This window comes from Drosophila santomea, chromosome 3L (assembly GCF_016746245.2).
Source record: "Drosophila santomea strain STO CAGO 1482 chromosome 3L, Prin_Dsan_1.1, whole genome shotgun sequence".
Lineage (NCBI taxonomy): Eukaryota > Metazoa > Arthropoda > Insecta > Diptera > Drosophilidae > Drosophila > Drosophila santomea.
Window position 1 is genome coordinate 12,000,578 of NC_053018.2, and position 27,204 is coordinate 12,027,781.

The 27,204-nt window shown below is 41.2% G+C and overlaps 9 protein-coding genes across 18 annotated transcripts; 5 read left to right on the top strand and 4 right to left on the bottom strand.

The window, feature by feature from the left end:
- The first annotated feature begins 618 nt into the window (after window positions 1–618).
- Window positions 619–2,062, top strand: LOC120448928 (60S ribosomal protein L10a-2). 2 transcript variants are annotated; one of them, XM_039631164.1, is made up of 3 exons: window positions 619–746; window positions 1,049–1,204; window positions 1,506–2,062. In XM_039631164.1, the coding sequence occupies exons 1-3, from the start codon at window positions 742–744 to the stop codon at window positions 1,996–1,998; spliced, it is 654 nt and encodes a 217-aa protein (XP_039487098.1). In that variant the 5' UTR covers window positions 619–741; the 3' UTR covers window positions 1,999–2,062. The 2 variants fall into 2 exon arrangements, with proteins under 2 accessions (XP_039487098.1, XP_039487099.1); XM_039631165.1 differs by lacking the exons at window positions 619–746; window positions 1,049–1,204 and adding an exon at window positions 1,389–1,412.
- On the bottom strand, window positions 2,049–3,581 carry LOC120448927. The gene has a single exon (XM_039631162.2). The coding sequence runs from the start codon at window positions 3,564–3,566 to the stop codon at window positions 2,139–2,141; it is 1,428 nt and encodes a 475-aa protein (XP_039487096.1). The 5' UTR covers window positions 3,567–3,581; the 3' UTR covers window positions 2,049–2,138.
- Window positions 3,582–5,992: 2,411 nt separating this feature from the next.
- On the top strand, window positions 5,993–6,817 carry LOC120447732 (transcription factor Adf-1-like). The gene is made up of 4 exons (XM_039629276.1): window positions 5,993–6,183; window positions 6,248–6,371; window positions 6,434–6,514; window positions 6,577–6,817. Exons 1-4 carry the CDS (start codon window positions 6,054–6,056, stop codon window positions 6,815–6,817), a joined length of 576 nt encoding a protein of 191 aa, XP_039485210.1. The 5' UTR covers window positions 5,993–6,053.
- A 616-nt stretch (window positions 6,818–7,433) lies between these two features.
- LOC120450473 (G2/mitotic-specific cyclin-A) lies at window positions 7,434–14,058 on the bottom strand. Of its 3 annotated transcripts, none has more exons than XM_039633516.1 (7): window positions 13,436–14,058; window positions 12,623–12,816; window positions 12,319–12,556; window positions 8,741–8,964; window positions 8,483–8,687; window positions 8,167–8,414; window positions 7,434–8,106 (listed from the first exon to the last, which is right to left on the bottom strand). In XM_039633516.1, the coding sequence occupies exons 1-7, from the start codon at window positions 13,625–13,627 to the stop codon at window positions 7,956–7,958; spliced, it is 1,452 nt and encodes a 483-aa protein (XP_039489450.1). In that variant the 5' UTR covers window positions 13,628–14,058; the 3' UTR covers window positions 7,434–7,955. The 3 variants fall into 3 exon arrangements, with proteins under 3 accessions (XP_039489450.1, XP_039489449.1, XP_039489451.1); XM_039633515.1 differs by having other exon boundaries at window positions 12,623–12,819; window positions 13,436–14,057; XM_039633517.2 differs by lacking the exon at window positions 13,436–14,058 and adding an exon at window positions 13,013–13,078.
- Window positions 9,539–11,127, top strand: LOC120450474 (RIB43A-like with coiled-coils protein 2). Its single transcript, XM_039633518.2, has 2 exons — window positions 9,539–9,830; window positions 9,887–11,127. Exons 1-2 carry the CDS (start codon window positions 9,705–9,707, stop codon window positions 10,904–10,906), a joined length of 1,146 nt encoding a protein of 381 aa, XP_039489452.1. The 5' UTR covers window positions 9,539–9,704; the 3' UTR covers window positions 10,907–11,127.
- On the top strand, window positions 14,045–24,137 carry LOC120450477. 6 transcript variants are annotated; one of them, XM_039633522.1, is made up of 5 exons: window positions 14,045–14,183; window positions 14,444–14,580; window positions 19,922–20,268; window positions 20,335–20,370; window positions 20,560–21,365. In XM_039633522.1, the coding sequence occupies exons 3-5, from the start codon at window positions 20,044–20,046 to the stop codon at window positions 21,130–21,132; spliced, it is 834 nt and encodes a 277-aa protein (XP_039489456.1). In that variant the 5' UTR covers window positions 14,045–14,183; window positions 14,444–14,580; window positions 19,922–20,043; the 3' UTR covers window positions 21,133–21,365. The 6 variants fall into 6 exon arrangements, 4 of the variants coding, with proteins under 4 accessions (XP_039489456.1, XP_039489455.1, XP_043862176.1 ...); XM_039633521.1 differs by having other exon boundaries at window positions 14,056–14,183; window positions 14,402–14,580; XM_044006241.1 differs by lacking the exon at window positions 14,045–14,183 and having other exon boundaries at window positions 14,234–14,580.
- On the bottom strand, window positions 16,651–18,876 carry LOC120450478 (alpha-ketoglutarate-dependent dioxygenase alkB homolog 7, mitochondrial-like). Its single transcript, XM_039633525.1, has 4 exons — window positions 17,639–18,876; window positions 17,368–17,561; window positions 17,148–17,315; window positions 16,651–17,094 (listed from the first exon to the last, which is right to left on the bottom strand). The coding sequence occupies exons 1-4, from the start codon at window positions 17,754–17,756 to the stop codon at window positions 16,750–16,752; spliced, it is 825 nt and encodes a 274-aa protein (XP_039489459.1). The 5' UTR covers window positions 17,757–18,876; the 3' UTR covers window positions 16,651–16,749.
- Window positions 22,054–23,256, bottom strand: LOC120450479. Its single transcript, XM_039633526.1, has 3 exons — window positions 23,157–23,256; window positions 22,693–23,099; window positions 22,054–22,583 (listed from the first exon to the last, which is right to left on the bottom strand). Exons 2-3 carry the CDS (start codon window positions 22,918–22,920, stop codon window positions 22,071–22,073), a joined length of 741 nt encoding a protein of 246 aa, XP_039489460.1. The 5' UTR covers window positions 22,921–23,099; window positions 23,157–23,256; the 3' UTR covers window positions 22,054–22,070.
- A 1,130-nt stretch (window positions 24,138–25,267) lies between the features above and the next one.
- LOC120450475 lies at window positions 25,268–26,496 on the top strand. 2 transcript variants are annotated; one of them, XM_039633519.1, is made up of 2 exons: window positions 25,268–25,394; window positions 25,452–26,496. In XM_039633519.1, the coding sequence occupies exon 2, from the start codon at window positions 25,457–25,459 to the stop codon at window positions 26,429–26,431; it is 975 nt and encodes a 324-aa protein (XP_039489453.1). In that variant the 5' UTR covers window positions 25,268–25,394; window positions 25,452–25,456; the 3' UTR covers window positions 26,432–26,496. The 2 variants fall into 2 exon arrangements, with proteins under 2 accessions (XP_039489453.1, XP_039489454.1); XM_039633520.1 differs by having other exon boundaries at window positions 25,293–25,388.
- The last annotated feature ends 708 nt before the right edge of the window (window positions 26,497–27,204 follow it).

Below are 27,204 nucleotides of genomic sequence, written 5' to 3' on the forward strand. Positions count from 1 at the left end.
TTTGGGAAGAGAGCGCAACTGCTAACTCTTGGAACGAGCCTCTGATATCACCTGAAATAAGATGCCTTTATAGAGAGGTAGCTCTCAACAGAATCTTCAGACACTTACACAGTAACGTATAAGTTGCACATATATATTACAGAGATCAAGTGCAAATTTAAAACCCAATATTCTGAACTACAAACAAAGTTGCTGCTCCAGGGCTGCCAAGCTAATGGTGATAAAAACAAGTTGGCAGCCCACAAAGTATCGCAAAATAAATTGGTGTTATTATTAGGCGAATTCCAACTACACTTAACTGTGTCATCAAATTGATGGTTCATTTTCTTGATCGTAATATGTTAAGGCCGTAAAATAATGATTTTTCTTCGTTTTTATAACAACATTGGTATGCAATTTTAATTTAATTTGAACATTTTAAAATATGACATTAGGAGAAGAAGATATGAAAACAAACTTACTTTTGATGCCTAATATAATCCAAATAATTATCACAAGGAGTATATATTTAATATATTAGGTTTTTATTTTTAGCATTTTATAAATATTTCAACAATTTTTAATTCGGCATAAGCTAGCAGTGTTAACAACCCGACTAGTTTTGGAAATAGAACTACGATTTAAATGAATATCGATATATAATCGTACAAGCACCCGTGTCCATGAAACTATCGCTACAGGTTTCTCAGCTCTAAAAAGCAATTTCCACTTCCTTTCTAAATCGCACGTTGAAGAGAAAAGATGGCGTAAGTGTAACTCATAATTTTAATATATAAAATAAAAGTAACTTAACACCGGGGCCATAAATAAATAAAGAAAAACACCATCCTGTGCTCCGTGGCAATCAGAAACCAGCTTTTTAGACCTTTTTCCATGTCCATATCAGTTTGGAAATGATTGCAAAAGAAAAACGTGTTTTATGTGTCAAATAAGCAACTAATATGTGGGCTGCTTTTATTTGCGCATTGGTTCGACAGCCAAAATAGCACCTAATGCTTTTAGTCTTAACTTCCCTACCATTTGGTTGATAATTGGTTAAATCTTACAGGTCGAAGGTTTCGCGTGATACGCTGTATGAGGGCGTCAATGGACTCCTGGACGCTTCGGCAAAGAAGAAGCGTGGCTTCCTCGAGACGGTGGAACTGCAGATCGGCCTGAAGAACTACGATCCCCAGAAGGACAAGCGTTTCTCCGGCACCGTCAAGTACGTTGGCTAAGTCACCTGCGCACGTGCTTGGAGAGAAGCTCCTGCGGGAGTCGAGTCCATCACGTCATCAGGTAGTCGAGACATGTGGCTGCCACATCTCGACGGACCTGCACTCAGGGTCTTTAAAATTTGAGTAGGTCTCCAGTATTGGACACCGACCCCCCTTTTCTTAATAATTTTGAAAACGTGCTCCTCAGAGGGCTTTGTAAGTTTTTCATGCGTCCCTACTTATATCTATATCTTATTGATAGCACAAAACCCTGGCTAATTTAAGGCTATTTTTTTTGCTATCCCGCAGGTTGAAGCACATTCCCCGTCCCAAGATGAAGGTGTGCATTCTGGGTGATCAGCAGCATTGCGATGAAGCCAAGGCCAACAACGTCGACTTCATGGATGCCGAGGCTCTGAAGAAGCTGAACAAGAACAAGAAACTGGTGAAGAAGTTGGCCAAGTCCTATGATGCCTTCCTGGCCTCCGAGTCGCTCATCAAGCAGATTCCTCGTTTGCTTGGACCTGGATTGAACAAGGCCGGCAAGTTCCCTGCCCTGCTGTCGCATCAGGAGTCTATGATTGGCAAGATCGAGGAGGTTAAGTCGACCATCAAGTTCCAGATGAAGAAGGTGCTCTGCCTGTCCGTCGCCGTCGGTCACGTGGGCATGAAGTCCGACGAGCTGGCCCAAAACGTCAACTTGTCGATCAACTTCTTGGTGTCGCTGTTGAAGAAGAACTGGCAGAATGTGCGCTCCCTGCACGTCAAGTCCTCCATGGGACCGCCCCAGCGTCTTTACTAGATGCGCATACTTCATTTTTCGTACATCTTGAAATAAATAAGAATTCTACATTTTAATAATGTAACTTAATTTGGTTTTATTTTAGTCATTATCTCTATAACTTGTATATGCAAAGTCAGATGCACACCGATTTGTATGCCTCACATTTCAGTAGAGCTTATGGTTCTGGCTAGGAAATCTCGCACTTCGAGCGCCGCGTGAGACTCAGCGTCTTCGCCGACTGAATCAGGCAGCGGCTCTGCCCGGAACTTGGACACGTCCACTGAGTTGCCCCACTCAAGCATGTGCGGTTCGCTTAGTTCTTCCAGTAGATTGTGCAGCACTGCGGCTGCTGTGATGATGCATGACGCCGTGTGGAAGCTAATGTCCAGGGGTTGGCTAAGGAAGCTCCAGCGGGACATGAGGCGATGCAATGCGCAGTCACTCAACTCCTGCAGATGCTCGGCAACCTCGTTGAAGTCGTGCTCGTGCGGGGCTATCGGATCAGTATAGCGCTGCAGAAGCCAGGGACGCAGTGGATAGTTCTGGTACACCGGAGCCAAGACAAAGGCCGGAACTGGGCGGGAATTAATGCGGAATTTAGGGATTGCGGTGAGAGTATTGGGTGCGTGTGAAAACATGGGTCCCAGGGTGGCACGCAAGCCACATCCCAATTGCAGCTCCCTAAAGAGCATTCGATCATCCAGGAGATACTCCATGCGCAGTATCGAGTTCTTGGCGTCGCCATTGGCCCGGATTGGAATGGAGCAGACGCCAAGAACTCCGACGAGTGCGGCGGGCATGTTGCTTTCGCGCTGGAACCCTTCGGCTACACTATTGCAGTCCACTGGATGCTGTGGCAATTGGCGAAGCGCTCGGCCTAAAGTGGACATCACGGCGTTGCAAAAGACCTTTAGACACTTGATAGTCCTTGGACGGGGCAGGGAAAATCTCTCGGCAATCAAAGAGAGCCGCTCGCCGCTGGCCAGGAAGTACAGGGCCAGAGCCACGCACTTTTCGGTAGAAATTGCTGGCGCTCTTTGAGTAAGTTCATCCGAAGTCCGCAGAGTGGGAGACAATTGCTTGCACAAGGTCTCAAAAGTTCCCCGGGTCACATGGAGTGTGTTCAGAAACTCCTCCTCGCTCAGATCAGGAATCACATGCTCAAAGAAATGGGAATCGAAGCAGGGAAAAGTTCCTTGCATGCCAATCTCCACCTGCGGTTCTCCATCGACATCGCTGGTTTCCGAGTCCGAGTCCATGACTTGGGAATGCTTCAGGCGCAGCATGGCGTATATGTGCAGGTAGTTCGAGTGCATCTCCATCATCTGGCGCATAAAAAACGTGCGTAGCATCCTAAATCTCCGCCTGGTCCTCTGCTGCTTCCTCCTCCTGAGCGTGACCACCGTAGTTTGCACATGCTGCAAGTGGAGTCGTATCAGCCGGGCCATCTTTAGCTTTCGATCCTGCAAGTCATTGTGTTTGCTTTTTTTCAACTTGGCCAGCACACTGATTAAATTGCGGCTGATTAATTCCAATTCCTCATCCATTTGTGATTTTTCTACTCCACTTGTATTAGGGTAAAACATTTATAATCGATAGTTTCCTATCGATTTCAGGCAATCGCTGTTTTTTGCTTAAAACAACAATGAAAAAAAGCAGACAGAGAACAACTTTCAAGAAAATGACATTTTTTTTATCTCAGCAAAACACAAAAACGTATTTGTTTTTATAGGAATGGTTACGAATTTCTAATTTCATTTAATTTTTGGAGACCAATCTCCAACACACGACTCTAAAAAGGGCCTCTCTTCCACACTTTTAAGCTGCGCGAACAGCTCGTAGAGGAGCTCCATAAGGGCCGCGGAGGGGCCTGTATAATCGTCCTCAACGTCCACCGGCTCCACGTCGGCTGCTGCTGAGGTCAACTCATTCTCCCCCGCACGGAAGGGGCACATAATTATTTATTTGGTTTATTTGGGCGTTTTTCGGGCTACGAAAGCGAATGTTATGAGCGCCTTAGTTGCAGAACGCTAGGCTTAGCTTGGCTTGAGCTTAAAAAGAGATTGATTAATTAATTTAATAATGTTATAAAATATTTTCGTACGGACCTACCCACCCAGTTTTTTCACGTTTCGCCGGGCCTGGCTTTATTAATTTGAAAACACAACTGTAATTGAAACCGATTCTCTTTTAAGATTAGTGGTGGTGTTTTTATAGCCCTCTTTCTTCTCTCATTCTCCTTTTCCACTTCAATATACTCCCGTTACTCGTAGGGTATAAGACTATACTAGATTCGTGGAAAGATATGTAACAGGTAGATACAATATGTATATATTTGGATTTAATTTTAAAAATCGATTAAAGTCTGACGACTATATCATAGAGCTGTCGTAGGACTAGTCGGCAAATTAGTAGCTAATTAATTGACAATCAAATATATATTTTATAGATATATGTACAAACATACATATATGTAGATGTATACTTTTTGAAGGGTATATGGAGTTGGTGGAGGCGGCCTTTTTACGGTTCAGCCTTATTTACATATGTGAACCGGCGCGGAAATCAATAAAAATCAGTTTATTTTGTATAATAATTTATTGGTGTATTTATTTTATTTGTCCCCATACCATAATACCATGCCCTCAACCCATAAATGATAGTATGGGTAACATACTTAATATAGAATATTCAGCGAAAATTCAGCTCCCGAGCACAAAACACTCGTCAATGGTATTATCAAATTAATTCGATTAGTTAGTAACCCCCACACCCCGCACCACACAAAGCTTGGATTAAAAAATGTTTAAGTATTTATACATATATATATTTGAATTAAATAAAATAAAGAAGCTTCGGTTGATATCTTATTATTATCAACATTCTTGTATTTAAATAAATAATATAACAATTTAGTCAAATTAATTTGTTTTATGTTAAAACATATTACAAACATAGCAACCATAAAATAAAAAAAAAAAATATTTTTTATTCCACCTTTCTGTTAGTGCGTCTTCCGGTTATAACGACGTAAAATCGTCGGTCCCTTGAAAGTCGCTATAGCCGGATTCTATAGTATAAAGTTCCAATATCTTTATGATTTTTAGAAAATAACCATTGTTGCGATTATTAGATTGTAAGTCTATTTATAAGAAGTATTCCTCCTTATCAATAATTTATATAAATAAATTATACATATTAAAGCATTTATTTATGCTAATCCTTCCAATATATTTTAAAGAAGCTTCTGTTGATATCAAATTATTATTATCTCTTAATAGGGGTATACAAGATAACAAATTAATTTCTAAACCTATTCAAGCTCCTAACCAAGAGTAAGATGTAACCCCGCACCCTGCACCACGCACCACGCACCTGTATACCTGCGTACAGCCAGATGATGACTACACTTTAACATAACTCTTAGATCTATACTAACTAATCGACTTAATTTAACATAATAACATTTCCCATAAACAATAAAATAAATACATAAAGTCAATAACAAAAATAATAATACTAATACTAATTATAGCACTGGCGTGAGTCTTGAGATCGAGCCCCGAATGTTCGGTAAATTTCAATACATTTTTCAAAGAATTATTAATTATTACTGCTTTATTTATTTGAAAACACATAACTGCTATTCGCACCGATTCTCCTTTAAGATTATTGGTTTTTATAGCCCTCTTTCCCCTTTCATTCTCCTTTTCCACTTATATATACTCCCGCTACTCGTAGAGTATGAGGGTATACTAGATTCGTGGAAAGGTATGTAACAGGTAAGGTTCTTTGAGCATATGTACATAAATTCGGTTTTAATTTTAAAAATCGATCAAAGTGTGATGACTATATCATAAAACTGTAGTACGACTAGTCGGCAAATAATTAGCTATTTAATTGATAAGAAATCATAGTTATTTGTTAAATATATGGTCATAATACTTTTGAAAGGGTATATAAACTTCATTTTTGGTTTTAAGTTATTCTTGTTTTACATTACTGTATTCTACGCCTGCAATCACCATCCCAGAGCCCCCGTCACCAGCTTTACTTTCTCAAAAGCAGCCAATATGGAAGCAACACTTATTGCCGCTGTAAAGGACCACCCATGTCTGTACGACAGAAGTGTCCACGTGCGCCAGCACAAGGACCGGCGGCAACAGGCATGGGTGGAAGTTGGGACGGCGTGCCAAACCTCGCGTAAGTATAAAGAAAAATTGGTTAAGTGTACATATGTAATAATGCAATTCTTATAATTTTGCAGCCAGAAAGTGCAAGAAAAGGTGGTCGCAGCTGCGCCACCAATTTAACAAGGAGGTGGACAGGGTGGACTCGACGTGGCCGTGGAGGGAGAGTCTGCGGTTTTTGGAGGGGTTAGTGCACCGCAGGTAAGTGATTCTTATTGTTAATTTTTGTTGTAAAATAATTATTATATATTTTGCATTTTCAGGCAACGCGCGAGCACACCCGTGGAGGACGATGAGGAGGAGCTGTCTGCAGCATTTGCGGGGGTAACCGTGGTGCCCCCCAGGTAAGTAAATCTAAGTGTTAATTATTATTGTAAAATAATAATTTTATATTTTGGATTTTCAGGCAACGCGCGAGCACACCGGTGGAGGACGGCCACGAGGAGCTGACAGCAGCATTTGCGGGGGTAAGCGTGGCGTCCCCCAGCAGCAGCCCAGAGCCCACGGACGAGATCCCCACGGCGGCGTTTTTGGACGCGCAGAAGGCGCTCTTTCTCCGGCTGCCGACCAGGGAGAAGAGGGAGGAAATGGAGGCGGCCTTTTTAAGGTTCGGCCTTAACTTTGTTAACAGTCCTGAAAATAAATGAAAAAAAAAACCATAAAAAAATGTTGATATTTTTTCATTTTTCTATTAGTCTTATAAATTTCTATCGATTTGCAAAAAAAAACTTTTTGCCACGCCCACAAACCACCAAAAACTGTCAGTGTGGAAGACTCTCCTTCATACTTCCACCAGCTAAATAACGGGTATCAGATAGTCGGGAAACTCGACTATAGCGTTCTCTCTTGTTTTATTTGTCATACAAAATTACCATGTCCTCAACCCATAAATGATAGTATTACCACATCTTTTGCTTGCCTTTCTCAAAGTTTTATTGAATACTTAATATAGAATATTTAGCGAATATTCAGCTCCCGAGCACAAAACACTCGTCAATGGTATTATCAAATTAATTCGATTAGTTAGTAAAGACCTAAAAGTAATGTTAAAGTATAGCCCATCATCTGGTTGTATCCATTTGGGCAGCGCTCTATTTATGTTTCAACGCGCAAGAGAGTTTAGACTAAGTTTAGTAAACATTTAGTAAGCGTATAAGATTAAATTGAATAAGAGTTTTCGGCTGCCATTCTGAGTCGATTGGCTACCCTGCGGCTTAGTGATTTTTTATTCCTTGTGGCGCTGGCTGGGTGATAGTTTGTGTCTTTTGTAAAAATGATGTTTATATTTGTTTTGTAGTTCACAGAACATTCATGGACTAAATATTAATATATAAATATGGTAAAATAATTCTCGAAGCTAGCTGTTTCTGCTGTAGACACATTGTATACGTTAGTACGGTTCAATTTATAAACACGAAAACATACATACTTAAAATACAGAGTTTGAAATATAAAATATGTTCGCTGTCCGGTGGCTTTCTCTTTTCTTATTAGCTCGTCGGTTTCTAAGACTGCCGCAGTTCCTACTGCTCAGTGGCGTGACAAGCTCCCATCGTGGACAGAAGCGGATGTGTCCGTATATTTTGGGAACTTATCTTTTATATGGCTCACATATAAAATTGTCCGGCACTTGCAACGGGAGCTTGCCAACCGGCCAACCAATGCGGAGCTCTTAGACGACCGAGCTACAATTTATCCGTGTGTACACTTACAACTGAAACTACATAATGTTACATGAAACACTAAACTAATATACAATTTGACCATGGCAGAGGCTCAAAACACTTAAAACTTATAAAACAAATTCACGTTCGATTTAGTATTAATATCCGGCTGCTGATGCTCCTCTTTCTGCTTGTCATTGTAAGCCTCACAGAGATGATCAAAGTCGTCCTTGCTCATCTCAACTGATTCTATCATAGCCACCTTCTTGTAACTGTTAAGAAAAACTTTAGGTAAAAACGGGCACATTCGCTATTCAGTGTTTGCGACTTACGTGTCTCTATTGTACTTTTCCCGCATGGCCTGCGTGTTGAGTTCCTTTGCCGATTTGTGGGTGTGGCACAGATGCAATACAACTGTTTTTAGGTCCTCCAGCTTGTAAGTCGTGATCTCCTCCAGCTGTGGCGTCCACATATCCATGCCCAGAATGTGACGCGCCAATGCGACTGAGGCGGATGACATAAGTGATGGCAAATATTGCAAGTACGTTTCTCCCTCCATAAGGGATAGCTCAGAAATATACTGTCAAGTGAATATAATGTTAGTAAACAATTAGATTTCTTTTTTTTTTTGTATTGCCAATAGCCTACCAGCGTCATGAACTTCAGCTTCTCAGGCATGTCGCAAAGTACAGCATAGGTGTTGATGAAGACGTAAGCAGTCGGTGTGCACAGATCGAAGGAGAGAATCTTCAGAATAACCTGCTCCATGCGTAGCACTTGCGCCTTGGTGTAGCTGTCGTCGGTGAGGAACACAAACTCACCCACCTCTGGGGGATAAATTTCCTCGTATTTCCTGCACAGAAGCCCACATAAATACACCTTCATTATCGGACTAAGACTACTTACGCGGCAATATACATAGCTGCCGTGCCCACCAGCTGCAACTTGGAGCGCACCACCGCCATTTGACTCAAAAATCGATCTAGATAAAAGACTGAGAGATACAGCGTCTCTGTGTCTAGTTTGTACTCCTCGGAAACCTCAACCAGCCAGTCTATCAGGATGGAGCGCATATTGTGGCTGATGTCCTTCTGTCTGCGCATATAATGTGGCTTGGGGCGATGTTTCTTCTGAAAGATTAAAACAAATGATTATACCGATTATATTAGTCGTTTTAACAAGATATGGATACCGCCACTTTTGGTTAGCATACAAAATCGTTAAACCAATTCGCAAACATATTGCTAATGCTTAACACCGTTTTCTGCACGCTGATCTCGAGACCAACTAACAGTTCGGTTTTATTTTAGAAGGGTGTTAAAAATGTCCAAATTTCACGGGAACAAAAACCGCCCAGTCAACTCAAGCGAATAATACCAGTGGAGAAGAGGCATGCAAAAGCTGGGGGACGGAGTCAACCAATTTTTATTTGTTTATTAGTTATTTCGTAGTACGTGAGTCGCATCGAAATTTCCAGTTTCAACGAAAGTCTTTGCCAAAACACCTATATGGGCAATATGTACATTAGGTGTTTATTTAATGGTCGCTTTAACGATTATTGGAATCGTCAAGCGCCACGAAACGGTTTTTGCCCATTTAGTTATCAATTGGCAAGAATATATATAATTGGTTGCGTATCATCAACATTTGATTTATGCTGAGAAAGTTAACCAACATGTTAAATTTTCAACCCCAATGCAAATAATTTAGGAATGTGTTATTTAGTAGAGGCAAACAATAAACAAAGCACCCAGCAACCGGGCAAACAAAGTCAACCGGAACTTAGCCAAAATATCCATATTTTAGAAACAGAAGGAGACAGACATATCGAACTCGAATACAGTTGAATATTTTGTATAACTCCGGCACGATGACGCTCAAAATCGGAATATGCACCAAGCAGGACCTCGACGAGGCGATGAAGCTGCAGAAGCGGGAGCAGTACGAAGATGAGCGGAAGCGTCGCATCTTTAATGCCAAGCAGCGTCTGTATGGGGTAAGTATGTTTCTGCAGACTGGGTGAACATCATGGACGAATATTCCATTTCGTAGCTCGACCTCGAAATGTTGGATCGCCAAATACTTGAGAAAAAGAAGCAGCGAACCGCCCAGATGGAGTGCGACAAGAAATTTGAGGAACAGGAGCAGCTGCAGAAGCGCCTGATCCTGGCCCAGGAAAAGGAGTTGGAGAAGAAACAGCGTGTGGTGGACTCGGATCTTAACTATTATCGCTGCCGCTATCAGCGCAAGGAACAGCGCCGCGAGTTCGACCTAAATGATCCGAATTTCTTGAAGAAGGCACGTCCAACCAGAGTCGCCGACAATGACATTTCACTGGGCGTGTCCAGCGCCCAGATCTTTCAGGGCGAGGACCTGTACAACACTGACCGGAAGCTTCGGCAGCGGGAGCAGCAAAGAGCGTGGCTGGATCAGCAAGTGCAGGAGCGCAAGAAGGCGGAGGATGCTCGCAAGCAGGCCGATAATCTGCTGATGGACAACGTTGGTTGCAGAGACAAGCATCTGCAGGAGATGGCCAAGTCTGATCACCAGATGCGAAACCAAGTGATTCAGCGAGTGCGTCAGTTTAACATCAACATGGCCAAGCAAAAGCAATTGGACCGCGAAAGGGAAAAGCGTGAAAAATATGAGGATGACATGGCTGAGATCTATAATATGCTTTCTAGCGACATGCTTACTGAAAATCCTGATGTGGCTCAATCGCGCACCGATCCAAACAAGAAGATTGCTTTCATGTATCGCGGCATGACGCCGGAAGAACTTCGCGTGTTCCGCCTTGGACAAGAGCAACAGCTACGTTTGGCCATTCAGCGCAAGACGGAGGCCCAGATGATGGACAAACAGTGGGAGCAATACGCCATCAATATGGACCGCACCTTGGTCCTTCACCAGATCGAGGATGATCGCCGACGTAAGGGGGAATTAGATGAGCTAATGCGGGCGAATTCCAAGTTGGCTGTGGAGCAGGATCGGCAACGCAAGGAAGCACTTGTCGGCTTAACTAATGCCGTCTCGGATGACTTTTACGATCAGTTCAACAAGAACTCGCGTTAGTTCGATTGTATGAAAGTTTCCAACTAAGAAGATTCGAGTACAATGAGCTGGATGCGATTAGAAAGCTGCCTCACTTTCTTGTGCAGCAGCTTTCCACACGTGTCTAGAACACGTACTAGTTTAGAAATACTATTTTTTCTGTTTGGAATATTTACGGCGAAATTATAACGTTCATGTTGGAAACAAAGAATATCAAATAATTAAAAACTACAAAAACCAAATCCTATATTTACGTTCATCTGAAAATCGGATATATCACGAGAAATAAAGCCCATCTGTCTTTCTTTACATTTTTGTTGTTGTCCTTAATTTGTATGGTTTTTTGTTCTTTGATTATAGATTTTCCATTAATTTTTTTTTTCTTTCATTCATTTGTTTGTTTTTTTCATTCATTTTTTGTTTGTTTTTTTCATTAATTTTATTTTATTTACTTTAGTTTTTTTTTTTTTATTCCTTTTTTTTAAATTTTTGTTTCGCTTTTTCTTAAATTAATTTTTTTTTGGTTTTTTTTAATTCTTTTTTTTATTCCTTGTTTTCAATTTTTTTTAAGGTTTTTTTTAAAATTTTTTTTAGATTTTTTCATTTTGTTCAGTTTTGTTTTTTTTTTTAATTATTTTTTTTAAATTATTTTTTTTAAATTATTTTTTTGTTGGTCCTTTTTTGGGTATATTTTTATTGTAGTATTTTTGTTAGTAAAATTGCAAGAAAATAAAAATAGACGACTACTGAATTTGTCAAAAAGTATAAATTATATCGATTCATTTCCCCGACACAAACCATGCAAATAAATGCAGCGAAAGCAAAATGAATGACATCTTTGCTATCCTAAGAAATAAACTGGTAAGCTACAAGAAAAAATAAAAAACAACCCAAGCAATTGGCTGCAAGACGAATTCCATTAGTACCGAGTGTTTCTACGACTTTGGAAAGAAAAGAAGACGTAAGAGTCAACAACAACGACAAAGGATGAGACGCAGGCGAGCGTTTCGTTTCCCGCCCAACAAACATAAACATGTGCCGAGCATGGGCGAGCGGGGAGAAGTGAGCCCGTGAACCCAGAAAGAGGCAGCGTTGCGTGAAGGGAATGCCACATTAGGGTGCGGCAAGGTCCGACTTCCCTTGTGAAATTACGTCTGCCTGCCTCTGCACAGAAAGATACAATGCACATGGCCAAGTAAGAGGTAAGACGCTGAAAACCCAAGATACCTTGGGGGAAAAACTCCCTTTTATGACAGAAACGATGGCTGCAATGCGCATTCAGATTATCAAGCAAAACTCGACATACAAAAAGTTATCAATTTTAGATATTCTGTAAAGATAAGACTAAAAAGTGACTAGGAATTATTTGTGTGCACAAGTCATCTAAGATTTTTCATAGTGCAGCTAGTGCAAGTGGATGTCCCCGGACTTACCTCGCTCTCCCGAAAGTATTCCAGGATGTCCATCTGGTACTGAACCACTTCTAGGAACCGCTGACGATCGTTGCGCGGCGGCAGCTCCTTGACTCGTCCACTTGGCGTGGCCCCCGTTTCAGTGCCACCGATGACACCGAGAATGGAGCGGTCCACGGACATAGGCGACTGAATATCCGTCACGGACATGGGCGTTGAATCCAGATCGTAGTCCACGAACTCCTTTTGCCCGGCATCGCTGAATGGAGTAAAAAGAAAATCAAAAGTTTGCTTGCGGTTTGCCAATAGATCAATGGAAACTTACAATTTCACGGCATGTTGATTCTCTTTGTCGGGCAGGGAGGCCAGGGATTTTCCGGGTGGTGCTACCTGGGTATCGTTGTTGTCCTCGTACACGGAGAAGGTCTTGAATTGCTCCACCACGGGCACCACATTCGATTTCTTGGCGGCGTACTCCACATTCTCATCGACATTGTGGTTTCTTACGTCACGGAAGACCTGCTGAAGGGAGCAGGAGATTAGGTTTACCAACGGAAATGATAAATATGGTAAACTTATATGGTTAACTACAGGCTTCTATTGCAGTTTTGAGCAGTTCGCACACGATATATAATTATATATATATATTAATATATTATTTAATAAATTTCGAATTATTTTCCTAATGAAACGATCCTATTTTTTAGTTGCGCGCCTTTCCCTGGCTTCCAGAATTGCCCGCGTATGGGTATGCACTTATGCGCATGTGTGCGTTGGCAATCGCAATTGCTTTTGCTCTCCTTGTTTCGCCGCATTGTTGTTGCGAATCTTCAAAAAGGCGCGCAATTGCAAGGCCTGTCCTATTTTCTAGGTTAGTTTAGTTTAGTTTCTAGGTTAGGCGCCAGTAAGTACATGGGTTATCTTAAAAGAGTAATGTAAAAAAAAAAAGAAGTGAAATGGATGGAATGAAAGGGTAGGAAGAGGAGGGGTAGTACGGGAGAGAAAACCACCACCACTAGGCGCACTCACACATGCGCACGGGCGCTGTGGTGTGAGGATCCCACCACCAACACCATAAAATAAAGCAGCTGCATTGGAATTAGAAGTAGAGGTACGGGAAATCGGCAACGGTACTTACAACTTTCCCGGACGGACGCGGCACATTGTTGTTGCCATTGAGTACGGCGAAATTTGCCCGCGGCGCAAGCGCATTCTTCTCCGACTTGCCAATTACTGCCAGCGGCTGCTTGGCGTTCTTCACTCCGGCCGGGATCTTAATGCCCGGATTCTCCTTGTTGCTCACGTCTTGGTGGATCTGGAAACTGGCCATCGCGTGCTCTCTTCTACTCCTTTCTTCGCCTTGTAAAATGGAGTCCGATTCTGCTTTTCCCTTTCCTGCGCTCTTTCGCTTAGCGTCGTTGTCTTCCTTCTGTTGTTATTGCTGTTGTTTTGTGCTGCTTTCTTATGCTCGACGCTCACACCGATACGCACACAGTCACAGGCTCATATGCTCAACGAAGACGCACACATGTGTACATTAAGCGCAGGCAAATTTTATCATCGACAAATTGACGCTTGATATACACGCACACACACAGTTTTGTACAGAATTCATTTGACTTTCAATTTCGTACAGAAGTTTGTGTCACAGCAGCGTTGGAATTAGTTTCCTTGTTTGGCTACGCTCGCACAGACCCTGCTAATAAAATTAACTGTTTTACAAACTCCGTACTTGTTCAGCGCTTCGCGGTTTAAAAGCAATTGCTGGCTTCTTTTGATTTTTTCCCGGTCAACACGTCGTAAATGTTAGAGATGGCACTGTCCAGCTATCGATTGGTCGTGTCGCCTATCGACGTTTGCCTGCAGTGTGACCATATGTGTCAGAAGTTAGTTTATTTTAGTATACACACGATCGTTGGCAACTCCAGCAGGGCGCGAAATTTAAAAGTGTCCATTGCTTATATTTTTGATTTATTCTAATTCATAGTTCCGGCATATCATTGCATAAGTGTGTGCCAGTTTAAGCAGCATATTTATTTAGTTCTGAGTTTATAAAATCAAATAGAAATACAATTTTTTTAAATAATAAAATATGCTTTGATAGGGATTAAACTTCTTTGCAATGTTAACAAAGTCACATATTTAGTTGAACGGCGCATTAAAAAACTTTGAAAACAGTCCTGAATACGCGTATCAAAATGGCCAAATTCAAGAAACATTAGGCACAAAGGAAAGAAAGAAACCAGTCTGAGAAAATGAGTTCCCCGAAAATAAAAGTAGCAGGTGAGTCAAAAAAAGAGCCATCAACATTTCGCTCTGTCCCAGAAACAAAACGAAAGGGAAAAAAGCTTTCTCCCTTTTAAAAGTCCTTGCGAACAAAGTGGCTACTCGAAGTTTGGAACAAATTATCAACTGCAAGCAACAGAAAGTACACAAATAACAACAATCTCAGCGTTAAATTTAGGAGGCAGACCCCAAATAGGGGGCAGCAACTCCATAATTAACTTTTTTCAGAGCTGTTTTTTCGGTAATTGCGATTATTATTGTTATTATTTGGCTGCCAGTTCACCCTTTTAGTGGGACACCCAAAAAAGTTACGCGAAACTTTTGGTTTTCATTGCGCTAAACAATTTCATAACTCCACTTGCCAGGATTTTGAGCCCGTCCAGAAATGCTCCGCATTTATTTTTAAATAGGTTAATGTAAAAACGTAAGTATATATGTATATTTGTTTCGGTGGCTTTTACAAAACATGAACATATGTATAGATATAACGAAATAGGAAATTAGTCTTGCAAGGGTATTTTCAATTGTAGTCTGTTAAGGCAAATAAAAATATATTGAATAAATAAATAATAAATACGCTAATTAATCCTTGAATGCCCTCATGTGCATTTCTTTGATTCTAATCCTTATATAAAACAATGGATTTCCTGACTTTTCCTGGCTCTTCCATTCTTCTTTTAAGCCTTTTTTGGTATATCGTGACTTTCATATTTATAACTATAACAAAAAATAAATCTTAATATACTTAAATATTTTCGTGTTCATGACTATTATATAACCAATATAAATAACTTTGGATATTATGGATATACATATAGAGGAACATCTTGCTCCAAAATGGATTTTCTACAGCAGCTGCGACGTCCTGAGATAATAAAGAAAAGGTGAATCGGATTTTCATTGTTTTGCACGAGATATTTTGCAACTGCCGCCCTGGAAACTAACCCAGTTACAATCCCAAAGAACCACGAACACAATGAGATACCAACATTCACATATTCTGTTCCTGAACACAAATGCTGACCTTTGCGATCTTGAAGTCCTATTGACCAGGTAGCAAGACAACCGCCCAGCAGTCGTATACAAAAATTGCGTAAATAAGATTTGCTTGGGCCGGGGAAATTGCCATTCTCACTGCCTTTATTGTTAGAAATTTAAAGTAATAACTAATACATATTTGATATTTAGTTCTTTAGAATTGCAGTCAGGCTCTATATTTGTGTCACTTTAAAACAACAGAGCCCATTTCCTCAAAAATTTGAAATTTCTGGTACATGTTACATACTGTTCAGCAAACCGAGTATACCCTTTACTCTACGAGTTAACATTTTACCCATTCACTACAGAGAATTGCCTTTTAACCGAAACATAACAGACAGAATTGTGCTTGGTGGAACGCAAGCATAACAGTCTTGTGGATCGCCTTGTAACAGCGAAAGAGAAACTAACAGCGAGCTTTCGAACCGAACCATCGATTTCGCGCCTAACCAGAATTTAAAACCACAAAAAGTTTTTATTATAAACACACCTATAAGCGAAACCCCCAGCCAACTAGCGAGTTTCGTATAAATTTATGACATCATTTGAAAATCGAAAAATGTTCCTATCGTCCGCCAAAAATCACGTCCTGTATTTTATATTTGCGCCGGTATTTTTCAGGACGTCTTCAATCTTCTGCGCAAACAAGCCAAGCCAAGACCTCTAATAAGCAAACAAGTGGACTAAAAGGCGCCAATAGCTGTGCAAGCAAGGGCCACTAACGCTGATTTGTTGTTATTTAAGCTCTTAACTTTTAATCAAAGATACACTTCTCACTCTCATCGACTTTCACTCCATGTTGAATGGACGTAGAACATTCGACAGTCAAATGAAACAGTTCTGTTCGCTTACAATTCGTTTAAAACTAGTTGGTAAGCAAACACAGTGATACATCACTTGTGTAGGCTTAGGTTACTTTATCATTGGTTTTAGTTATACATTATACGTTAACCTAAGTACAACTCTAACAAGCTTTGTTAAACACGAATTATCTTTTGTAACTGACTAACAAACTTTGATTAACAAGAATTATCTTTTGTGACTGCAGTAAATAATAATAATCAATTATCATTTACAAGATTTCAACAGCACCAAAAATTCATTCGCAGCGAAAAACATATACCCCGCTTAGGGTTCGTTGCGACAAATGATGGAAATGCGACGCGTCTTTGGCACCAGCGTACCCCGAAACTGGGAGTGCTCCTTGGATAGTATCTCGTGCGTGAAGTTGTAGCGAGCCGTGTGGCTCATTATGTACAAGGAGCGGCGTGGCAGCAGGATGTCAGCGTAAAAGTTGTTCTTCAGAGGCGCCTCCGGCTGATGGCGATAAGCTGCATCGGGCTCTGACCCCTGGGATGTCGGTTGCGTTGCAGTTCCCGGTGATTGCTGTTGGTATCGCTGCTCATCCGTGCGCACAAGTCGCATCACACTGTCGCTAAGTAAGCTGATCCCGGAGATTGTGTTGCCGCAGTACTAAAAGGATGATAAAACGATGATGCTATCTATCACTGTAATTCCGGACTTACTCGCGTGCTATCCACATGGGGCTTGATTACGCCATCGGGCGCAAGATCCAGGATGTGGACATAGGGCATAATTGCTCCATCGAAGGCGACTTGGCGCACGCGCTCCAGGACCTCTCTGTTTTTGGGGAACCACTTCTTCCGCTCCGTCTCCCGAAAACCGTGAATGGCCTGCAAGATGGCTGTTATCATCCATGTAAACATATTCGTGATCTTATCCCACATCGTCCCAGTGATCGAACTCGTAGCGCAGGCGGCTCATATAGGGTTCGATTTCCTCGTGAAGCTGCTGTTCCTCTGGCTCACTAATGAAATCCGCGATAATGCGCATATGCTGGCGAAATTCCTTCTGCTCCGTTTCTGGCCATTTTCCAAAATATGCTGTTAAGTTGTCTTTTCTAGCGTTTATTTCAATCGCTTAATGACATTCAAATATCAATTATAAAGGCAGTTAAATTTGGGAGCACATATGTGGAAAAAATATTTCTACTTACCTTGTTGATGGCACCGTCTTAAAATATGCCCTATAAGGGGAATCCTATTTTGGATAATCATTTCCGAAGAAATTTGATTGTTTTGAAAGTTACGTGCAAATTGAAAATAAACAACCATCAATCAGCTGTTTGATAATATCCTGGCGTTGCCACCCGGTCGACTGTTATTAGCAGTCACTGATTTATCGACTGTTTAACGATCGATAAAAGTTTGGAACAACTTGACCAGCTATCGCGTTTAAAAAAACGGATCGAGAAAGATTAGATCTACTGGCATACTTATTAAGTTAAAAGGCAACGATTCAGGGATTACCGTAAAAATGCTGTAATAGGTGAGAAGAAAACGTATCCACCCATTAAGTTCGCAATTTGAAAAGAGCCGTGCTAGAAGCAGTAAATTGAAAAACAATAAAAAGAAATGCAAAATAACACCTTTCGCTGTATCACAACAAAATCAAGAACCAAAATTAAAATTGCCGTCAAAAGACTGGAAATATGGATACGCAACGTGGCTAAAAGATTTTGGGTGCAAAGTCGAATAAAACTTCGGCAATTTTTGAGGTAAACCCAGCAGAAGTGCATAAAAATTGGGGGAGCGCAACAACTGAGCGGAAAGTTGGTGGGGATTTTTCCAACCATTTGCCGAGCCGACCGCAAAGTGATTTAATCAATGCAAATGACGGGCCGATGTGCCGCATGGCCGACATAAAGCGTTAATGGAATTTCCACCGAGGATTTTCTATCCCCGGCAGCGAGAAGCAACCCATCATTTGGCCGTGTTCGGACTGTTTTCCCGTGCGTTGGTGTGTAAATGATAAATGAGGGACACCGTCGATGGCACCGCCACTGGCATGGCCACTGTTCCGGCCGGAACCACTGGAACCACCGGCAGCATCCACCCACCAGGCCAGCAGCACCACTAAACCCAACAGCAGCAACACCACCGACACCACCAACACAACTGACAGCACAACGCACCATTAGGTGCTATTGTCCCTTCTCTGCTTTGTGGTCCCTTTATTTCTTTCGCCCCCGAAAAGTGACTCCTTAGCCATCGCAGCGACTATTGTTGTATCCTGGGACCATCTATTGTTGCCCACGCCCATCTTTTGAAGTCGCAAGATGAATATGGCCGGGCATCCAGGAGTCATCAGTTACACGGACTTCCTTTTCGCCTGAAGTACGTGGAGTGCTTCGTTCACAACTTTCATATATACATATCTGTACATAAGATGACAATATAAAAAATTAATTTTGGGCGCGAATTTTCAAAATTTTAATTGAAAGGCCAAAATGGTCGCAAATATTGCTATATTCAAAATGAATGCAGTTTAGTACACAAATCAAAATAAAACTATGTGTCGCAATAAAAATCAAAAAAAAAATGTACATAATTACATATCATGACGAGCACTTTAAAAAGGAAGTCAATCCAGCTCACTACACTTGAAAAACAACATTCTTGTTTCCACGGACAACAAGAAATGTCAAAGGCATAGTCTCAAAATCTGCTTGTGCTGAAAGCGAAGTTTAGATTTGGTCGAGGCAGAGCTTATGGTGGGATTTCATCTGTGTCTGCTTTGGCCAAGATTTGCTGCGTATTCTGGTTGCTTTGGCAATGAGAAAGCCTTTTGAGGATTATGGAGCTCCTGCGGCAGGACCCTTTGTGGTCGAAAGTTTTGTGCCGGGCCAAAGAGCTTTAAAGTTGCCAGAGGATATCGCAAAACAGAGCAAAAACCAGAGTTGGATGTTGTGCCAAACATATCCAAAATCACTTCAACTAACTTGATTTCAAATCAATATTCTAGAAGAGGAATCACTAAATCACTTAAATTATTCGCTCAATTTCGATCTCTTTAGTTTTTCCTTGCAACGCTGAATTGTAATGGACACTGTGTCGCAGTTGGGCACGTTTCCGCTGCCATTCGGTAATCAATATGCGAATAATTAAAGAGTAATTAATTTATTTACGCACATGGTTGAACCGAGCTCAGCCGCCGCCAATACTATCAATCATATTTACTGCCAAAACAGAACATTGAGCCTGAATTGACAGCTGTGCTGGGTCGTAAATTGGGGCCACCCATTAATTACCGGTACCCAAAATGCACTGCCTCGTTGTTCAATACAGTATCTAATTACTTTATTGATCTTTTGAATCTTGCCTAAAATGTTGCGAAAAAATAACATCGATTTATATTCGATAAGCGACAGATCAAGTACAGATCGATTAATTTAATATCGAAGTCACAGGGGTGCCACTAAGTAGCTATTATTTTTTAGCTAGTCTCAAATCGCCACTTTGGCCGACTCTGGGCACTCTGTTAAATCTGGAAGCGGCATTTTCTGGCATCAAAACAAATAAAATATTTTTTAACATTCAAAACATAAAATAAACATTCGAAATGGAGGACATTAATTTCAACGATTTCACGCCAAAGGAGCGCTACGAGATCATCAAAGAGTTTCTGGTGAAGATGCAAAATGCCAAATCCATGCCGAGCAAGGACATGCATGTTCAAAGATTCTTCGAACATTATTTGCGAAAGTTCTACAAAATGCCGGAAAAATTGGTCAACGATATTGCCTACTGCCAACGGGCAATCAAAACTCATCTGGAGATCCACCAGGTATGTGGATACCCATTATCTATATGTATATATCTATTTAACCTCATATCCTCTCGATTCTTGCAGACAATAGTCAGTGTTTTCGCGCAACAGGCGGATGCTGTGAGTAGAAAATTGGATGCACGTTCCATATAAACTTATATATATGTACATATTTCCAACATTTTGTCATTTACTAGCATTATACATACAATAAGCTTAAAAGCAGTAGCAAGTTTAAATGGAACTTTTTTAGAACTAGTTATAGTTAGTATATGAAGTATAATAAACTGTATGTTATACGACTTACAGGATCCCATTATCAAGGACAAGTACATCAACGAACTGGAGGAGATGCTCCACGAACTAAACGCTGAATGCAACTACTTGGTGCTCCGCCTTCAGGACGACATAGATCGTTTCTGCTCAGCTTTCACGGAGCAGGATATAAAGCCGAACAAAATGGTTATCAAAGACATTGTCAGTGCAGCTATAATTCCACTCATCGTTAACCCGAATATAGCCCTCAAGCCGTGTTTCGTAATGGAGCGACCCAACGAGGCTCAGTTGATCAGAAAGTATTTCATAATAGAAGGAATAGAGCCCACTGTTGAGATTCCGCCCATTGTGGAATCACCAGACCCACTTTCACTTTCACACACCAACCTGGATGTGAGAAAAAGCCGTCTAAATCTACAGGCAGCTCTGAGTCGCGCTCGTGCCAATTGTAAGGAGAGAAGCAAAGAATACGACCATGCAGAATTCACCAAGGATTCCATTTTGCATGCCGTGGGTCTCTGCTCGCACGCAGAGTATAAACGGCTCAAGTTATCAATGGTTTTGCTCCAGAAGCGTAAGCCTAAGCCAACTGAGAAAACTAAATAATTTCCGCCCCTTATCAAATGGAAATTTCTGTTTCTGTTCCGATTTCCAAAGATTTTTATAAGAAAGCTTATGTTTGTATAATTTATATAGGTTAATAGTACGTTGGTATGTCTAGTAAAATAATTAGGGTAAACATAGAATTATAAACAATTATTGAATCTCATAATTATAAAGGTTAATCACTTCATTTTCAAAATAAGTTATAAAATATAGTGAAGAGATTTTAAATTCAATCGTTAATACTTTTATATGTGTTTTACAAAAATTCTTTTCATATTAAATATTTACTTGTTTACCAGTTGTATAAATGGATAGCATTGTCCTGCCGAATAGGTTTCTGAAACCGGTTACGTTTATCGCAGTTTTTGTCATTCTTGAGGAACGTGTCCCACACTCTGAACTTGTCCATGTCGAATTCCTTGCTGTGCATCATGTACTTGTTTTTCCAAGTTGGTTGACGCCCGCATTTTTGAATCTGAAACCGTGTTGATAAGTGCAATCTAGGCGATGTGAAACAAATCTCCGCAAATCAGAAAGACCAGGCCCTGTCGTGGAGTTCCGTTTGTGTACTATCCAAATGAAATGGGCTAAGCTGAAGATTGCGCTTGTGTATGGATGTGGGCGTTGGCGTCATATCCGCTGCTCATTTGCATATGTGTCGTCTCAATTTTTTGTATACCCTTTACTCCTTCAGTAAAATGGTATACATCCTCAGTCGTTTTATTAAGTTTTAAAAATAAAATGAAGCCCTTTCCCTGCATTTGAAGGCTAAGCTTTATTTAAAATGAAATGATAATATAAAGGCTCCTTAGCATCTATGTTTTACATAAATTGTCCTGACGATGGAGTATATTCTTTATATATGTGTAAATGCAATATATGTAATAATATTAGTAGAGTAATTATAAACCATCTTTCGAATACATTTTTGTATTGGTTTATTGGGTTAGGTAGAGATATTCGTATTTTTCCTTGTCGTTCAACAAACCAGACTTGCCAACTACGCTGTAAAAATCTTTTTTCGACATACTACCGAATTTTATATGGCCCAATAGAGTTTTTACATATTCTTGGTGTATGAGTTTGTCCTTTGGCTCTTCTGGGATGGCCACTTCATGTGCTTTCTTCTCGTTTGTATCGAGAATCGCCTTGCAAGTTAGGGGTTTACCATTAGATTCAGAGCAATCCTTATCATCAGATTCACCTTCTTTCTTCTCTATTTGTCCGCCGTCTTTATTGGTAGTTTCCGGAAGTTCCACTTGACCAACAACACCATTGACCGCCCCATTGTCTATTAACCCATTAACGGTTAGGTAAGTCTGCATCATTTTGAACCTCTCGATCTGAGGCAAACACCCCTCGGTGATAATGAGGTACTGCTCGAAGACATCTGAAGTTAGGAACAGAACTTCGTAGCAATTCATTCTTTGGGAAAAGCATTTCTGTATTTCCTAAAAAAAAATCAATAACTATTATATAAACTTTAAATACAAATAAGGCAACTGTGAGTGGCGTTCTTATCTGGTTTTAGAACATATTAAACAAAAATAGTTGACTCACTTGGACGCAAAGACCGATGAGCTTCTCATTCATTATGTCGTGAGCTTTCTGGAAAACTCCGAGAAGATCGCCGATATCCAGTGTGGTTATTTTTCCCTTTATAGTCTCCACGCCATCGGAGACGAGAGACTCCACGAGCCAGGTGGAGCCAGGTGTGCTTTTCAAGAGTGTTTGCATCGTAGGTGTACACATAATGGAGGAAATGGGCAAATGTTTCTGGCTTGACATCAGTTAGGACAAATTTTCCCGATTGGGACTCCTTGAAATCACTGAGAAACATGCGCTCAAAGAACTCCGATGCACTGGCCAAAATAACTTTGTGGCATTCAAAGGATTCCTTTTCCACCTCAATATTACAATCGGAGAATTTTTTGTTCTTCAAGAGTTTGGAAAACTCTGGCTGTAGCCTGGAATTGGAGATGTCAGGGGGAAAAGCCATAACTTCATTTTATAAACCAACTCACCTGTTCATTTTAGATTCCATTTGAGCAGTGCTTTCTCGATCGTGTGCGGCGTCAATATTTCGACTACCCGATCTTATCGATAATTAAAGTGTTACCTTATCTATTGATATATAGAAAGTATTTATTTTTCTCAATTTCTATCGATATGCCAGAAACATTTTGAAATATCTTGTTCGCACTTCCGCTGAGTAACGGGTATCTGATAGTCGGGGAACTCGACTATAGCGCTCTCCCTTGTTTATTTATTATCAACTGACGGTCTCCGACTTGCGACCAACTTGCATACGAAATGTATCTGCATCTATGTATATACATACCCACCCACAACGCCATCGACCTTCCTATTCCGGCGTATTGATGTATCGCAGAAAAAATGCACAGCATGGGTGGCGAGGGCAGCAACAAAGGGTGAAACACAATGGACTGTGACCAACTGACAAGTGACACTTTTCCAATTGAAATTCCCCACCCAAGAACTGCACAGCTCCACAGGAAAAACCCGATAAGCTATGTATGTATGTACATATATCCAAAGTAGCCACCGATGGGCATGTCAGTCGAGATGTCATAAATTTGCATGAGCACAGAGATCGAATATTCCAAATTGAGCTCTCGTGTTGTATTTTTAGAAAATTTCCAATACTGCGGACGAAGGAAGCGCAATGGACGGCTGCCACAACGACATCTTGGCGCCCCTCATCCTGGCCGTTATGGTGGCCAATGGACATCCGCTCACCCTGGACGAGATCGTCGATGAACTAACGGCGGTAATCAATTCGCAAACCGAGCTCGCCATTGCGCATGAAAATATTGGAGACGGAAAACATGGCCACAATTCGTATAAGCCGAGACGAAGGCACTAAAAGGATCTTAGCATGCGCTTTGCGACAAATTTCAAATGCAATAACTTATTTCAGATTTAAGTGAATTCAATCTCTTGAACGACAATTTATAATAAACTGATCGTGTCAGTTACTAATACTTACCACTAATTTGTTAGTTATTCAATAAACATCTAACCAAAAATATATATAAATATAATAACCTGAATAATGAACTTACTTCAAGGCAAAATCAACAATCATTAGGAAAATACATAGGTAAATATTCATAACTGGAAGGAAAAGTGTTCGTTCAGATTGGCAATTTATCTATTATTTTAAAGCTATTTTTTCAGACTGTTCCTCGTCTTCAAGCATATCAAATTACACGCAGTAGCAAGGAAAGTCTGTATAAATTTTGCTACCTGGATAGTACATATATTTTGGTAGGTGGAGGTGGGCAGAAGCAGATTCAGAAGAAAATATATGGACAGAGCGTGTTAAAAGTTTTTCAGCGTCGCGAAAAATTGCTTATGTTACGCCCTAAAAGGAGCAGGGAAAAATGTTAAATATATGTGAGGATGTGGGTGGAGTGCTGGAAGAACTGCGACTACGAAATAGCGCCCATGTGGCTACAGCGGTGTATCCACCATGTGGATGTGAGTGCGGCGAAGGAAAACACTTTTCCTGCCGTGGATCCGTGGAGCTGCGAAATTGTCAGCACCTGTAACCGGTTGCAATAGGATAGGATGCGATGGGTTGGGATGGTAACTTTGGGCAAAGAATCGCACACGTACACCCGTTCGCCTAATAATCACGTGCCATGAAAGCTCATTAAATTCGGAGGTGAAAAGCAGCCTCGTCCCTTCTGTCGCCATGTTATAACCACATAAATGTATATCCTCTGGCAGGTTGGTAAAATCTGCGGGGCTCGATTACATTTTATTCTCATCAGCAGCGAATTTCATTTAAGATGCATTTAATTTTGGAAAACTGAACCACTTCTTTGGTTGAAGAAGCTCTTTGCCACTAATAATTATCATATATAAGCATTAAATTTATTTAAACAAAAATATGCATAGTTAATTAACTTTGCGTAAGAACTGGGACAACAATCGTAAGACCATTAAATATTATATTTATTCAAGAAGCAATTTTCACAAGCGTTTCTTTGTATGAAGTATTTCCTTCTGTGTGGTCACATATATCGATCTAAGGGGGCCCCTTATATCGATCGGATATCAAATTTCGTTGAGCTCGTAGTCCATTCAGTTGCAATTCTTTTTCCAGCAGAAGAAAACGTTTCCGCGGAGATCGGCAGTTTTCAATTGTTTACAGACTCTTATGTCTTATGTCTTATGTCTCAGTACATAACTGAGTCTCCCTACGAACAGAGGTTCCATATATAAACGTATAAGTATGTAGATTTGTACAAACAGTACACATTTTGATATCGTTTTGCTTCACTTATAAGAAATCATGGCCAGCGGATCCCGAAAGCGTGCCAGCGAATTCAACTTCAAGTTGCTGTGCGATACCTTTGCCGAGATATGTCCAGACTTTCGAGTTGACCACGGATCTGATAAGAGCGAAAGCCTCGACTTTGCGAACCGAGTGTTATTTGAGCTGTGCCCCAGGATGCGGCAGCTGAAGCAGAGTGGCATGGATCAGATGTGGCGTCTGGTTTTCCATGGTGGTGCCAGTGTCTATATTTATACTTACACGTTCCACAAACCGATCAGCGGACAGCCACGCCTTGGAGGCGGCAAGCTATACATGACTGTGAAGCAGGCGGGCCTACTGGCAGTTGCGAAGATCTGTTCCCTCTTGCCGTTGCACCACAATCCGCGGCAGAAAATTCTGCTGACTCCGCTCGCCAGAGCGGTATTTGATCCGTCAAATATCCAAAAGATTGCCACCAGACTCACTGATCTGTTCCGGCGCCGAGTGGATTGCAACGAGGTGGTGCGGGCTGTGATCAGTAGCTGCCAGAGCGATGGTTACCATCTGGAGCACAGCGAAAGTCACATTGCCGTGGTGGCCGTGGGTGTCACTACCCGTGAACTTGCGGATCGCAAAAAGCTACGAAGGCAAACTGTAAAGCAGTACAATCGGCATGGCAAAACCTTCGATCACAGCCAGTACGAGATTTACGCTAGATTTTCCAAGATGACTCGACAAATCGCTGAGGAGCCACCACAACCCGATGCAGATGGAGGCGACGAGAAACCACCCGTGCGTATACGCAATGTGTCTGAAGTTCTAAGTTCTATTGTCAAGTCCAGCGATGATCCACTGAGTGGCGAGACCATATACATCAAATCAAAGGCTCCATCAAATCAGGGAATCAGAGCAGAAGTGGAGGCCATGCCAACGTCCATGGATGTCCATTTGGAGGGCATAGGCATGGAGCGCATGAGAGCCGAGGTATTGGCACCAAGTCAGTCATCCTAAAAGGCAACTATACATGTTATATTATTATAATTATTCTCGGTCATAGAAGCCAAACAATTATTGAACGAAGCAATAAAATTGATATACCTATACCAATTCTCAATCTAGGATAGAGAATCTCTCGTTAACTTGTTTACAATTAATGCAGAAACAGGCTTCAAAAATCAGTTTTTGTCGATTAGACTTTGTTGTCGAACCCGAGACAATACCAATAGGTATTGGATTATGTACACAAATCAAGCATGGGTTCAAGTTTATGTCCCAAGCCAACCACATGAAGTGTTGAATCTTGTAATTTCCGCAGTCATCTTGAAGTGCTTTGAAGGTGTCAATCGCGCATTAATTTCAAGTGTTTAACAATATATGACACTCGAGGCGATACCGCCGTGCAATCCAAAGCAGCCCGTAAAATTTTATGATCACAGCCTTGGTGATATCATCGCCCTGAAGTTAAGCCCAGTGCGATGCCGAAATGTGGGAGGGTTCAGAGAAAAAGGGGTGAAGTTCACAGTTCATAAAACGGCAGACGGGCGGCGACAACAAAGCAAATTGGTGGACAGCTAGGATACGGAACTCCAGATCCCTTGCAGGATGTCCGCTCCGCATGAGCGAGTACTTTAGACCGCAGACTCCACTGTTTGTACTGCTGCTGCGGGCGTTCATTTTTACGGTCATCGGGTCACTAGTAAAAATAATCTTATGACCGCCTATCTGCCCTTCCGAGTCCTTTGACTGTCAGCTGCAGCTGCCTTTCAGTTTTGAATCGTCCTTTT